Raw genomic sequence first — 14,900 nt, 5'->3', positions numbered from 1 at the left:
CTCAGTCAGGAGGCCGGGGTGGGCACCCAGCGGCCTGCAAGGCGGAGGCCCGGGATGGCTGGATGCACCCCGTGGGCGGCCACGCTGCCACGGCGGGTGGCCCCAGGGCGGAGGGGCCCCCAGGCCCCCAGCACAGCCCAGGGACCTGCTTTGTGCCCAGGCTCCTGTCGCCCCCGCAGCCGCCTCCTGGCCCTACCCTAGCAGGGTGCCGGGGCGCACGGCACGGGCAGCGTGGCTGCCCTGCCTGCAGGGTCTGGGGCGGTGCAGGCAGCTGCCCACCTTTCTCTTCCCTATCCCAGGCCTCCAGCAGCCGCTTTTCCTCCTGGTTTTCTGTCCCACCTGCAGCTCCCAGGCCGGCCCAGCCCCCTCCAGTTTTCATTGAGACATTTCATCCCCCAGCAGATTCCTGGGCCCCAGCCGCTTTCTACCCCACCTGCCTGCTTTTAAAAGCATGTGCCCTCTGGCCAAAAACACAGCAACAGTACCACCCCCACGCCTCAAATTCAGCAGAGCCCTCTCTCCAGCACCTCCCTGGGACACACCTCTGAAGCAGGGGCTGGCCCAGAAACACTCAGGTCTCCCCCATTTTATGGCTGCTTTGCAGAGCTGAGGCCCACGGGACCCCTGAGCCCCTTACAGCAACCCAGCCTACCTCAGGGAGGCTGGGGTGTAGGATTATAAGGCCAATAGTAGGATTTAAGGCCAATTGCTGATTTGACAATGGCCGTCCACTCCAGCCATCTCCCACAGATCCCCAGCTGCTCTCTCTCAATAGGATTTTATTAGTTGTGGACATGCCCCAGCTCAGACATTTGTAAAAATATTTTTGCAGGACAGCCGCTTCCACCTCCCTGACCTCTCCAGTTACAGCTGTGGGCAACAGCGGCTGAGCGTGGGGGATACAGCCCTACCACCAGCTTCAGCTCTAAAAGCAGGCTCAGCTGGACTCCCCAGGACACCCAGCAGGGCTTGGGACTTATCCTGGTATGCCAGCACCCACCGTGCACAGCCCCAAGAGTCCCCCGTGCTCCCAGCCGCTTCTGCCCAGGGGCTGAGCATGCCCTGCCCGCAGCCCCCAGCCTTGCCCTGCCAGGTGACAGCAGTAACCAGCGGCAGTGGGAAACTTGTGATGGGAAATTGTTGCCTTAGCCTAAGCATCTTGCCTGCTGCTCTGCCAGGCTCAGGTATTTGCACTGAAACAGCCCAGGAAAGATAAGAAATGCCAACTTGGCCCATAACTAGCTGAAACTGTGCCCGTCTCCAGCCCTTCCCGTTGCAGAGCAGCAGTGACAAACAGAAACCATCAGCATCGGCATGAAACAGCAACTTCCCACAGCTACCTGGGCTGAGGAAGAACTGGCGTACCTCTTGCACACACTTCCAAATCAGTTCCAGACACTCCCCCAACTGCAGCAAATGGGAAACCCAGCTGAGACCCTGCTCAGAACATGCCCTCGACGTGGGAGGGAAGATACCCATCTCTCTATGCAGGTGTCTCTGCCGCCCTGCCTTGAAATCGAGCCTGGGGAGAGCCAAAAGGGCCAGCTCCGCAGAGGAGGATTTAGCGGCACAACCAGCACTATATTTAGTGAGCAATTACAGCGTATTGGGAGGAGCAGATTCACTGATTCCTACTGGCAAGCATCCTGAAAAATACCCCCACCAGAGCCACCCTGCATAAGGGAAAAGGCTGGTTTCAGCTAAGTCAATGGCTGTCTTGCTTCCCCACCCGATAAGTCCCCAATGATGAACTTTATCAACTCAAATGCAGCAGGAGTCTGCGAGGAGGGCCTGGGAGGAGCTGCTGGGTTTAAGATTTGCTGTTTGCATTTCCACAGCATCTGCAAAGCCTCAGTAACAGACCAGGCCCTGCTGTGCAAGGTACTCTAGAAGCACCCAACACGGATACCCTGCCTGAGACACAGCACTTGGAGCCTGAACAGAACACGAGACAGAAAAATGTACAGGAGGGACAAATAAACACCAGTCAGCAGGTCTCTGTAGCTCAAAGAGTTAAGCAAGTAACAACAAATGAGTTATTTTAAAGAAGGATGTATTTTTTTTTAAGGAATAGCATTTGTTTTGCAGGGGAGCAAGCTCAAGTCGGAGGGCAACATGGAATAAGCAGGAAGGTGTTAATCTGAAATGCAAACAGGTGTGTGAAACCCAGGCAAGGGTGGGCGGGTGAGCTGATACTGCAGCATGGGGTGGCCTGGGAAGAATCTTCAAAATGAAGACCAGCCAGAACAGCCAGAAATGACCCATGCAGCAGCATTTGGGAAGACAAATGGAAAAGATTACATTTGCCTTGGTCAAAGAATGGGATTTTGCATTTATCCCCAGGCAAAATGCCACCAGATGAAGCTTTGTAGAGGACATCTCAGGAGCTTACTGTATCACCAAACCACCCTGCTGTGCTCCCAGCTTTAGCCATAGCTAAATTGCAGCCACACGATGTGACTGGCTCCGGCTCACCAAAACGGAGCTGGGGATGCCCAGTGCTGCTGGCGAACGCAGCAGCTCCCCACGCTCCACCAAGCAAAACCCAGGCAAGTAAATCTAGGTCAGGCCCTTTCAGAGCACACCCTGCAGCGAGGCTTCGACTGACACTCATGAGAGTGCCAGCTCCACGGCACCCTTCCTCTGCAAGTCTCAAATCCTTGCCCGTGGAAGGGAAATTAAAACCTTCCCTGCACAGGTTTTAAGCCCATAGTAGTCATCAGCTCAGCTTGCTTGACCTGGCAGGATGCTGGCCACCGGTTCTATCCACTTATACTGTATCAGCGTTTGCATTATTTTGAAAACTTGCACAGATTATTTCACCTCTGGCCTTCTTGCTCTTTCTGAGTATTTTAAGATTTGTTAAAAAACAAGGCTATGCTGCAGCCAAGTCTCTTAGGCCTCTTGCTGTTTATCACTAGTCCGGCATCCTCCTTCAGCAATGGACTCAAAAGTTGTCCTGCCTCTTTCCAAACACTCGCAGTTCAAAAAATTCAAATACAGAATTTGTTTTTAATATTTGGCTCTTCTATCTGACCAATATGTATAATACTTAGGGTTTGTTTCTGACACATTTAAAAACCCTCACTTTTTGCATTTCATATTATCTCTGTTGATTGCCATCAATTTCTTTTTTCCTGTTTGTCACACATTCTTCTATGTCTAATAGCAGCTTTCTAATAGCTTTCTAATTTTGTCTAATAGAGGCTTATTAAGCATTTAACTAAACCCACCCATTTCACAGCTGTGGGTTTTGGTCATGTAGTAAATGCTTTTTAAACAGATCTCCACTTTACTTCACAGATTTTCTATTTAAATGTTACCTTTCAATTTGAGTCATCGTGCCCATCGATTTTGGAGGCACTAAGACATACACCACAGCTGGAATGGGCTCCATTAGCTTGCAGGAATGCGACTGGTATTTCTAATGAAGCCACCAAATTCCAATCCAGTGACAAATTTGTGTTTACCCATGACACAGATGCCAAACGGGCATTCAGAAATACGTTTCCAAAAACACTGTTCTCAATCACAATTTTCAGAGACTCAAATTTTGTTCTCTTGTAGGTTGCATGAGCTCCGCAATCTGCCTCTCTAAATTAAAACCTCTAACGACATTGTTTTCTCTATCCCCTTTGGTGAAGTAGCGACAAGTCCTTGGCTCTGTGGATTGGTTTGATGGTCTGTGACAGCCTCCCAGGAGCGCCGGCTTTTGAGCTTTGCTAGTTTGCCTGCTGACGCATGGGAGATTCAACACCGACTCGTAACCCAGCCCCAGGCAGCGAAGCGTCAGGATGGAGCACACTCCCACCTCTGCCCTTCCCATGGAGGCCATGGAGGACATATTGCAATTGCACAGCTCATCCTCCTCGTCTCAGAAATACCACTTTCACCAACTTCCTTCCAATTAACAAAAACTTCTCATTCTTATTACCCAACCTCCTAGCGGGAGCACACACGCAATTAGAGGTTTTCTTCCTGCCCCGCTCTGGAAGCAGAGTTGACCCATGAAGACCAGATCCAATGGGATGCGTGCCCATCATGCACGGGCCGGGGGGCTCACCCAAAGGGCTGCATCGCTCCCCAACTCCTCCTCGCCGGGGCTCACCTGCCAGCATCCCCCGTGGCACGGCACGGCGCAGCCTCGCAGGGCGCCCAGGCTGCTAACGCAATCTGAAGAGGGACGTGCTGCCCATCAGCGCTGAGGACAACCCCTCGCACCGCTCGGTAAGCACAAATCTCCGACTGGAGCTGCACCCACTCGTGAGGCGAGCCCAGCCCCAGGCTCACAGCTCAGCAGAGTCAAGCAGTGACTCAGGACAAAACAAACCAGCTGCAAATATTTGAAGTATGTGGACGCCAGGAGGGGAGGAGCCACTGCCTACCATGAGAAGAGAGGGAATGAAACTAGGGCAGGGAATAATTAATCTGAGCGAAAGGCTAAACTCGCTGCCAGGAGCAGGATCTGGCTGGGGTGAAAACTCTCACTCTGGACATTGGTAATAAGCCTGTAACAGAATATATCCACTGCTCCAAAAGCAACAGACTGGATATATTCAGTGTCTCATTGCTCCTTAGGAGGAAGCGGGGGGTGCAGCAGAGAGGTGCCATGGCAAAAGAGGACTTCAGTCCACAGAAGTGAATTCAGCCTTGGCAGAGTCCTGAGACCACACAGCAGGAGATGAATCCAGACAAACCATAAAAATGAGCTGAACAGGAACAGGTTGGGGACACTCCTCCAGGGCCACTGGAATGGCTTGATGTCTCAAAGATATCTGATGCAGAGCCCACTTGGTGGGGACGTCTCTATGCCAGATAAGATTACAACCATCGCCCCAAACAGCCTGTGGTTGTCCAGACATGAACACAGCCCCACCGCATTCAGTGTGAACAGAGGATGGTCCCAACCCATGATGCAGAAAAAAGTGAAGTAATACGATGGTGTACAAAGAGCTAACCTTCTAAAGCTGAGGCAGAGCATCAAAGAAAGTGTGAGCAAAAATGCTGATGGAAAAAACAATGAAAGCTGGAAGTTCCTTAAAAGGATGTTTTAAATAGATAATCCAAAAAACACAGTTATGCGATCAAGAGAACAATATTGATGAAAAATCTATCCTGGGTCTGTGCTTCAATAAAGGCAGCAAATATAAATAAATGAATGAATATAGAAAACCAGATAATAGACAACAGACACACCAGGAACTCTGAAGTACAGAAAAATGAGAAAAGAAAGATATAAAGAGAAATCCATGGATGGTAGAATTAAGAATTCAGTTTTCACTTTTTAAATTAGGAAATAGAATGCTACTTTATAATGGACTTTTAATTCCATCCAGGACAAAAGAAACCCTTTCAATGATGCAATCCCACAAGTAAGCAAAGACAGTAAAATTTTTGGTAAGTCTGGCAAGAATTATACAATAAATATTCTGTTTCTTTCTGTCTAAAAGCGGAAATAAGATCTTGCTAACTGGCACCTCAAAAACCCATTGCCAGTGGAGAATATCCAGAAAATAGGGCATTTGTAATCAGGTTCTCCAGGGACTGTATTTAGAGTTGATTCTACACAATCTTTTTAAAGTAAATGGAAAATCACTGCTGTCATGTAGAGAACCAAACATCAGTTGAATAGGATTGCAAATAAAGTTGAGGCCTATGAGTCACTGAGTGACCCAAGGTATCCTGAATAAGATGGAATTATTCAAACTATGCAGGTTTAATGCAGACAAATGCATTAATGTAGTAATGGAGACAAGAAATGCAGCCACATGCAGCACTGTATTCTGGGGAGTAATGCTTCTGCTTGGTCTGCCAAAACTCAGCAGGAGTTCCCTGAGCGCTGCAGAGGCAGATTGGGGTCCTCGGACAAGGGCACAGGAGCGCAGCAAGGCAAACCTCTGTGCAAGCAAGTGCTGACACCCACCCAGAATGCCTCATGCAGCTCTGAAGTCCACTATTTTAAAAGAGTCTGAACTGAAAAATGAGTGAGCATCAGGAAGAATAAATACTGAAAGGCCTTCCTGTGAGTCTCTGCCATGAGTATTTTAAGACTCTATTCACTACAAAGAACTGAAGACTGAAAAATTACTTAATTACAGTACCTGCCTGAGAAGAAACTCCATCAACCAAAAAGCTCTGATTTAGTAGAAAAAGGTTCAGAGCTGAAAAGCAACACATTAGCATGTAAAACCTTTAACAGTGATGGTGACTAAGCAGCAAAGCTATGACAGGCAGGTTCTCCTGTTGATGTGGCAGGCAGACACATCTGAGTCTCATCCCAGAAGAGAGGCTCTAACCAAGAAGCTGCCACCGGCCTGCACCGCCGAGAAATCTGTAAGAAGTGTAATAACCCCGCTTATGGAAGATCAGGTCATGTCATCTCTACCAGGGCTTTCAAGTCCTAAATTCTGTCACTCTGTGGACAGGAGAAGGAACCTGGGAGAGAAGTAGACAGTATTAGAAAACGTGCCTGGAGCACACACAGAGGGAAAAAGAGCTGACTTTTTCCTACCAGCTGGGCAGAAGGGTGTCTGCTGCCAAGCACGATGGGAGGGCTTTTGGGGAGGTTCCCAGGTGCTGGCGAGGTCTTACACTGAGGCAGCTACAGCAGCAAAGCATATATGCCAAGGAGGGCTGTTGTGGGTGCAGCACTGTGCCCCAGCAGGGCAGGAGGAGGAACGTAAAAGGGAATTGCAGCCAGAAGCGGGCCACAGGATGGACAGACAGTGTTTCAAAACACCTGGAGCCTTCCTCCCTCCTTTCCTGCTGTGGGACACGGGCCCTGATGGCGAGGGTATCCTGCCCTGCATGTCCCACAGCCACTCCTGCATCCCTGAGCCTGCCACAGTGGGGAAAAAATCCAAAACCCCCTCCCAGCACAAGCGTGGGTGTATGCAGCATCTCATTTAACATCAGAGGAGCGAAGGCTCTTGCCCAGCATTGCAGTTTGTCCCCGCTCCTCTTGCAAAAGCTGGCCGGGTCAGCACTGCTCCAGCCTCCTAAGGCTTGGTGGGCCGTTTCCCTCCCCACTCTGCTGCTGGCTCCTCCTAGCTTCCCTGCTGCCCTTTGGACGTCCTGGCATTGCAAAGCCTCTCCCTCCCCTCGCCCTGGGGACACAACTGAACAAAGTCCCACCCTACCAGGGCAGCTCGAGAGCGCAGAAATGCAGCCGACAGAGCCTGCTTAATCAAATACCTCCAGAGGACAGATCTCACGCTGTTTAAGCCGACAGGCAGCCGCAGCCTCCAGCTCTGCCACCTCTTTGGCCGCTGTACTGCAGTGCTGTTTTCCTCTGCATTTCAACCCCCCTTCATGGAGAGTTCACACACATGCCCAAGACAGATGCTGGCAGAACGGGCACAGAAGCAAACAGGTTTTCAGGCACATGGCTGCCCAACGGGGAGGCCAGACAACTAACAAGTGCTCTTTCACTCCCTCTGCCCAGACCCTACCACCTTGCTGCCCCTTCCCCAACAAAAATATCCTTGCAACAACGAGCCAAGCCCCACAAAGCTGTCTGCAGCCGACTCTGTCCCAGCCATGGTGTCAATGGGACGATTCTGCCCATGCCAAGACAGCCTGAGCCCTCCAGCTTTGGTATCTCTCCAGCTCCAGGGTGCCAGCTGATGGGACTGGATACCCAGGGATGGCTCGGGGACCCAGGACACAGGGCATGCAACTGCTGTAGCATGGGCAAGTGACCACTGCGGTACTGAGGGGCTGGTGATACAGGAGGTACCGTCCCCATCTGCAACAGCCCCACAACATGCAGATGCCCTGGTGTCCTGCCCATGTGTAATCAGGCAACTACAAGTACTTGCCCCCCGTGTCCGTCTGAGTGCTACGACTTCCCCTATTTCCTGCTTTGTGCTGCCTGCAAACAGCTGCCATATTTGCCCTCCACAGGGCCAGGATTTGGTTCCTACACACAGAATCTGTTCACGATGGGTTATAAAAGTAAAACAGGCAGTGGGAATAACCCCAGCACCTCACCCTTTCCCCCATGAGGAACCTCAGGGCCCTGAGAGAGCAGACAAATCAGGGCAACAGGTTTTAGGGTGTACCCAAAACACCTGGGGCACAGATGGAGGAGCAACTGAAAGGACAGCAGTGAGCTGTGGGTCTGTGCCACCTGGGCTTCCCTCCCACCTGGCCCTCTGCGAAATGGGGGCAAGAGCCCTGGCAGGACAGGTAGGTGACTGTACAGAGGGGTAAAGATTATGATGCCCATTTCAGCAAGCTCCAGGGTTTCCCACGAGAGCCCGGCTGTGCCAGGCACCCGCCTGTGCCAGAGTCCCGGTGCTGCCCCAGTGCCACGGCAGGGCGAAGGCACACCCAAGGCAACTGCCCAGCATTTCCCTGCGTACCTTGCTTCTCCTTCCTGGTCTGCACAAACTCCGAGTGCCGCAGGGCACTGGGAGCCGTCCGTCTGTAGAAGCTGTTTCGCTGCAGCACGGAGCCCACCCTGTTTGTTTCCTCAGCCTCCTGCTCCCAGATCTGGCTCCAGTCCGGCCGGCCCGTGCGTACCCTCGAGCGCTCTGCTCTGCCGCTGCTCCTGGCTGGCATCCCAGGCCCTGGGGCTGCTCTTTCCAGCTCCTCACGGCCGTTGTAGTCCGTGTCCTGCATCTTGGACTGTGTGTCACAGGTGCCTGACCACAGGCTCATGCTACCATCTCCTGAGGACCAGCCCACAAACGCAGGAGCTTCACAACCTCTGTCCAGACTGCTGCAGTCCATGACATGGCCTTTGGGCTGCCTGTGCCGCCCAAAGTCTTCTTGGTCTTCTTGCTCCCTGACACCTATATACTGCCTTTCCTGCTCTCTATATGCCCCAGAGCCTCCATCCTCTCTATAACCCTTTTCCCCTTCCCTATATACTTGACTGCCTCCATCCTCTCTATACTGCCTTCCCCCCTCCCTATACTCCCCAGAGCCTCTCTCCTGCCTACACTGCCTTTCCCTTTCCCCATAACGTCTTTCACCCTCACCGTAGTCCCTAGGATCTCTGTCCTTATACCACCTTCCCCCCTCCCTATACTCCCCAGGTACCCTGTCCTCTCTGTACCGCCTTCCTCCCTCCCTGTACTGCCCAGGTACTCTGTCCTCTCTGTACCGCCCTTCTCCTATCTCAGAACTGCAGTCTCTGTATTGAACGCACTCCCTCTCATACACCCCATAGTTTCTACCCTCTGTATCCTGGCTTTTGTCTTCCCAAGCACTGTCCGCTCTCCTGCAGTCCGCATACTGGATACCTCCCTTGCAAAAACCTCCACAGTCTCCATTCATACTCTGTTGGTCCACGGAGACGCCCTCCCCTCTCCTGTAATGGTCCCAGTCACTGTCTGCTTCCTGACAGCCCGCGTACTGCCTCCTCACCCTGGGTCCGTCATTGCAGTGAGCCTCACCATGCAGCGTGGCCACCCCAGCCACGTCCCCTCTCCGCATGGCACAACAGTCCTCATATTCCCAGCTGACGAGCCGCGGCTCCAGCCTCGGATCCTCCACGCCGTGTTTCGTCCCGGGATAGGTGCACATAGTCCTGCTGGGGTGTGGCGCAGGTGCTGACTGCCTTCGCTACCTGCTCCCTGAGCCCAAACCCGAGCTGATGCTGCTTCTCTGCTCTGCTCCAGCGCTCCCGTCCCAAGTGAAACGCAGGCGTCACTTCCTGAAACCAGCCAGCAAGGGTACGAAGAGGCACAGGCCCAATCGCTGCCAGCCCTGGCCTCCTCCACCTGCTGCCCAAAGTAATCAGTAACCAGCCCCGAGGAGGGAGGCCGGGGCTGGGCAGGCTCTCACCGCCCAAACCGGCTCCGCGGCTTTGCCAAAGCCTCTCCGAAGGCAGCTCAGAGGCACAGAAAAGGAGGGCACTGGAGCATGCAGAGGCCCTGCCCCAAGACCAGCGTCCTCAGGGAAGGGAAACGGCGTGTGAGATCGCGGGAAGCCGCAGACCAGAGACCGCGGGAAGCCGCAGACCAGAGACGGGATACCAGATCTCCTTCCCCTGCCTTCAGGCTCCTGCCAGCATGGAGGCTAAACAGTGCGGTGTAGCAGAAGCTGCGCTCTGCTCCACACCTCACTGGGGGAAACTGAGGCCTTCAGGCTGCCCCTGGCTCAAACCTGATGCTGAGCCCATCCTTTTCCCAGCCCTCACCCACAGGTCCTGGGAAGAGCTGGAAATAAGCAGCTCCCTGCGTGACAGAGCATCCCCAAGGCAGTGCCTACGGCTCGGTTCCCTGCTCCAGCACGAACGGCTGGTGCCCTTGCTGACAGGAACACACTTGAAGGGACTATGTGGGTTACGGAGCCTACTGCCAACACACAGTGTAAGTTTCCAGGATGCTATAGAAACACGCACTCCTCTTGCTGCAGGGTGCAACGTATTCCCAGTTTTCCATACCAAACGCAGGAGCTCCTATGAGAAACCAAGAGATGGCCACAACATGCCCTAGACAGAAAGCAGAAGAGTCCATGCATGTCATCCATGTCTCAGGTTCTTGCAATACTTGTTAGGTATGCATAGCCAATGCTCCCAGCTGGTAGAAAACCAATGGACCCTCCTACTCCAGCTGCAGGAGGGCAAGCACTAATCCTGCCCAAGCCTGGTGATCAGTGAAACCCCCAGTGTGCACACAAGACATACCAAAGAAGCAACCTGCAGATTTTAAACACGTATTTTAGGAAACCACATACTTTCTGCTCTTCCTTTAGCTCCCCAAAGGACACACCAAGGGGCTGGACTCCCCCAAGACTATGCCAGCCCTACTTTAGTTGCTGGTCAATGCTTAGGGAAAGCTTTTCTCCCTCCTGCATGCCTCCATGTTTCCCTAATGGCAGCAAGGCAGAGGCCACACCTGAGGCATGGCGCAAACACGTTTTGCTGAGCTGATGCAACACTGCATTACTGATTTGGCCTGCTGCACTGAAGCTGGGCTAGCAAGCCTGAGACATGTTCTCTGGCCACACTCAGATGTGGCAGGAGGGATGCAGCAGAGCTTGGGTAGGGCACATCTTTATCATAGGACCAGAGAGGCTACTTATAAATTCTCAGGTTTCTTGAAGTGATAAAAAAATCCCCTAAGACTACTAAGGGGATAACTTGACAGGTAGGATGTCTCAGGCTAGTGTGTTAGTTCCTGCCTAAAACTTCCAGTTCCAGTAGCCAACAGGGCACAGGTTCCGCAGGACCCATCCTCTGTCAAGAAGCACTGGGACAGTAGGAGACATTTCCCAGCAAGATCTACCCCATAAGAAAATTTATGTTGATCCAGTCTAGATTTTCCTCTTCCTATCTTCAAGTTATTTCATCTAGCCTCAAATCCTCTAAGCATCCTTCCAAGCATCCCTCTTGCATGCCACTGATGTGGAGGCTGTTTGTCACCCTGTTTCCCTGGTGCACCCATATCAGCCTTCATTCCCATGTGCTCTGCATCAGACGCAATCCTGCAGCAAAGCGCCTGGGCTCCCCAGCGCTGATTAAGCAGTGGGAGGATGGAGGCACTGAAGTCAGAGTGAGTAATCCCCAGGCAGGAGTTGGCATTTCACTCCACCTCCCGCGTGCAGTGCCCACATTTCCTGTACATCGTGGGTTTTGATAACAGAACTGCAGTGTCAGAGCTCCTGGGAGAAGCTGGGAAAGGGACTGTGGGAGATGTACGTGGTCCCGTCTTTCCACTTTGTCTACTGTAATATCAAGTATAACGTAATTAACAGCACTGATCCTTATATGGAGCCCAAATGTGCTGATATAAACAGGGCAAATTTCTCCTCCCCGAGTTAATTTTTCTGGGCTGCAAGGACAAGTGTCATCTTTTTGGCTATAGACATGCTGCAATTTAAAGCTCTTTGTTGCTGTTACCGACAGTGCAGCATCATTTTCCTGTCCTGAAATTCTGGACTCCATGGATGGCAGGAGCACAGGGGCAGGCTCTACTTTTTGCCCACTAACCCTCCGCACTCCCAGGCCAGGTTCAGCACCCTTCTGTGCATCCCCTCTGATTTGAGTGTCAAGTCTCCAGAGGTCTGTATCACCACCAGAGCAGAAACCACAGGAAACCCAGCACCCTGACAGGCTGCGGGCAGTCACATCACAGACACCAACTCAGATCTCAACTGCAGGACCACCAGCAAAGCCACTCTGAAGCTGCTGCTCACTCCCCTACAGCTAAGAGGGGGTGAGGCAGGGAGGCTGAACCTGCAGCAGCTGTGTTTTTACTTGAGAGCAAGGACACATTGGGAATGGATCAGATGAGGGCTCTGGATGTACGGTGGGGCTGGAAGAGGAGATGGGAGAGTTGGAAGGAAAAGCGGGTGGGGAAGGCCAGGACTGAGGGGTGTCCAGAGAATGACACTGTGGTTCTCCAAGGCAAAATCATGATGATTTGTACTGCAACAACGCTTACAAAACGACCAAAATCAGGAATTAAAGAAGGAAATAAGACTGTCTCCAACAGTGCCTGTACGCAGCAGGGGCCAGCTGTCCCCCTGAAGCACCCCCATCCCATGCCGCTGCAGACTCACCTCTCAGCTCCTGCAGCTCCACGCCAAGGCTCTCGATGTTGGAGTCACAGAAATCAAGGTTTTCCAGGGTCTCCGCTCTCACCAGCTCATCCTGCTGCTCCTCCAGCATCAGGCTTAGCTCAGCGCGGGTCTTGCCATAAGCCTCCAGGTCTCGCTCCACCTCTCCGATCCTCATCAGCAGAATGGAGCGGGGGGAAGCTGATCCTGCCCGCGTCAAGTCCTCACGTCCCTCCTCTGCCTGCTGCTCCTGGGCACTGGGCTGAAGCTGTGGAGGGGCCACACTCTTCCGCTGGTTGCTTGATGGAGGCCGGGGCGCAGGTCGGGAGGGCTTCACCGAGAACGACGGAGACCTGCCTTTGGGCACCTGGCCACCTGGCGCGTGCACAGGGGTTGTCGCAAGGCTGCTGGGCCGAGGAGGGGGTGGCCTCAGGGCCTTCCTCCTCTCTGGCTGCCTGGCGTGGGGGGCACACTCAGGAGACCCACGGACAATGTCCTTCTCAGAGCTGTAGTCCAAGATAGAGAAGTGTCGGGAGACCTTGTCCTGATCAGCGCCGGTAGTTGTCAGACTCTTCTCAAACTGCGCCAGCTGCTCTGTCAGTTTGGAGTCAAGGTCCGTGCTGCCGTCCCCCTGCGCTGCGGGTGGGCAGCATTCCCCCCAGCTCCCAGCCCACGTGTCCAGGCCCACCTGGGCACCTCCCAAGCTGGAGGAACAAGGTTTGGACTTCTCCTGTTGGCCGTCCACCCAATTGTCCAGGTCCTGGGTGCTGCTCTGGCTCTCCTGGGGCTCGGATGCTGCCCAGCTGTTAGGAGAAGAAACTGCCTGGCTCCTGCAAGGATGTGGGGGGGAGCGGGGAGCCTGTGGGGGCACAGTGGGACTGTCTCCATCATGCTGAGGCAGGGTGTGAGTTTCTGAGTTTCCTGGGGAGGATGAAATGGTCCCCTCAGGCTCCAACTCACCTGCTTGGCCAGGCCTGTTGCCCCGCTGGGGAGGCAGCTGAGCAGCGGGGAGAAGGCCATTGACTGTCTGCGTGTGGTCAAAGGGGAGGGAGTCTGCTGTGCCTTTGGGATGTGGCCCTTGGTGTCCAGTGCCAGGAAAGTCCTGACGCTGTTTCAAATCTGTGCCAAGATGGCCCTCTGTTCTCCCCGCCGTATGAGACAAAATGGTGTCAGGGTCAGGGTGTGCAGCCAAGCCATCCTCCTTTTCCCTGCCATCTTTCCCTGGCAAAGGAAGAGCTTCAGAGCAGGTGCTTTCCAGGTCTTGATGGATGGTGACTCCACAGCTGCCTCCGCCTTGGGGATCCCCAGCACCCACCTTTTCCCTGCAAGGCTCAGAGGCTTCCAGCCTCACAAATCTGTGTGGAAAGATGCCACGTTTCCCCCTCAGCTCCCCCTCCAGCCAGCCATCCTCCAGAATGCCTATGATCCGAATCCTGTCACCCACATCAAAATCCAGTTCCTTGGACTCCAGGGCTTGGAACTGATAGAGGGCAACACCATAGGTGCTCCCTGGCTCCTCCTCCTCCTTGGGGGGCATCTCCACTGTGCCATTGGTGTCACAATTCCCTGTGGGCTCTGGATCCACTGAGGTTCCCGGTGCTCGCAGAGGAGTAAGCAGTTCCACAAAACCCTCTGGGAAGATGCCCCTGCGGCCTCTGAGCTCGCCTTCGAACCAGCCAGGCTCTGGGACACCAACAATGTTGATCACGTCCCCTTCCCTGAAGTCCAGTTCCTCCTCCAGCTGAGCAGACAGGTCCATCAGGGCCTGGGCTTGGCCCAGTGAGTAGGCAGGCACCTCCAGGAGAGCACTCTGGGACAGCTGACGGCTCCGAACTGAAAGGCACAGCTCCCGCACACATGATGAGGGGAAAAAGCCCTTGGAACCCCAGCTGCTTCGGCCCTGGAGCCAGCTGGACGCCAGGGACCCCCCCAGGATCACCAGGTCTCCTGCAGGGAATGAGACACACCAGTTCAAAACTGCCCTCATGATTGCTTCCCACCTCTTATTCCTGCCTCCCTGTGTCCTTCCGGGCTGTGGGTAAGGTCTGGCACTCTGCACAGAGCGCAGTGCGTGTTGGGGATGCACAAGAGCACCGAATGGAGGTAAGGCATGAAGCATTGGCAGCCTCTTGCACACACGTATCTAAGATACACAGTTTTGGCTGCTAAGCCATGAAGGTGCATCAAAGCTTTGATTTCTCCCCCAAATGCAAGTCCAAGATTTGGGGATTGGAGGGCAGTTAAAAGGCAGCTGTAAGTTTACTATGATCACACGACTCCAAGATTTGGAGTTTCAAGAGTAATGATAGATCATGAGAAACTGGTATCAGAGTGGCAGAAGCCCAAAGGGCCATGGTGGATTTGACATGACCCATGTCATGAGGTAT

At 53.4% G+C, this 14,900-nt stretch overlaps 1 protein-coding gene across 6 annotated transcripts in view; it reads right to left on the bottom strand.

Moving 5' to 3' along the window:
• DNMBP (dynamin binding protein) overlaps nucleotides 1-14,900 on the bottom strand; it is a 36,385-nt gene that overhangs the window by 9,859 nt on the left and 11,626 nt on the right. For 4 of the 6 annotated variants that reach the window (XM_072869626.1, XM_072869628.1, XM_072869625.1 and 1 more), the window contains one exon: nucleotides 12,517-14,460. The exons of 1 other annotated variant lie outside the window; for it this stretch is intronic. In XM_072869626.1, coding sequence (XP_072725727.1) covers nucleotides 12,517-14,460 — 1,944 coding nt within the window. Of the gene's footprint in view, nucleotides 1-4,108; nucleotides 4,297-12,516; nucleotides 14,461-14,900 lie in introns of those variants that run through there. One more of the 6 variants, XM_072869629.1, reaches the window with a different exon arrangement.

The sequence above is a fragment of the Ciconia boyciana genome, chromosome 8, assembly GCF_034638445.1.
Source record: "Ciconia boyciana chromosome 8, ASM3463844v1, whole genome shotgun sequence".
Classification (NCBI taxonomy): Eukaryota; Metazoa; Chordata; class Aves; order Ciconiiformes; family Ciconiidae; genus Ciconia; species Ciconia boyciana.
Note: the sequence above shows the minus strand (reverse complement) of the source record. Positions and strands in the feature narration are given on the sequence as shown.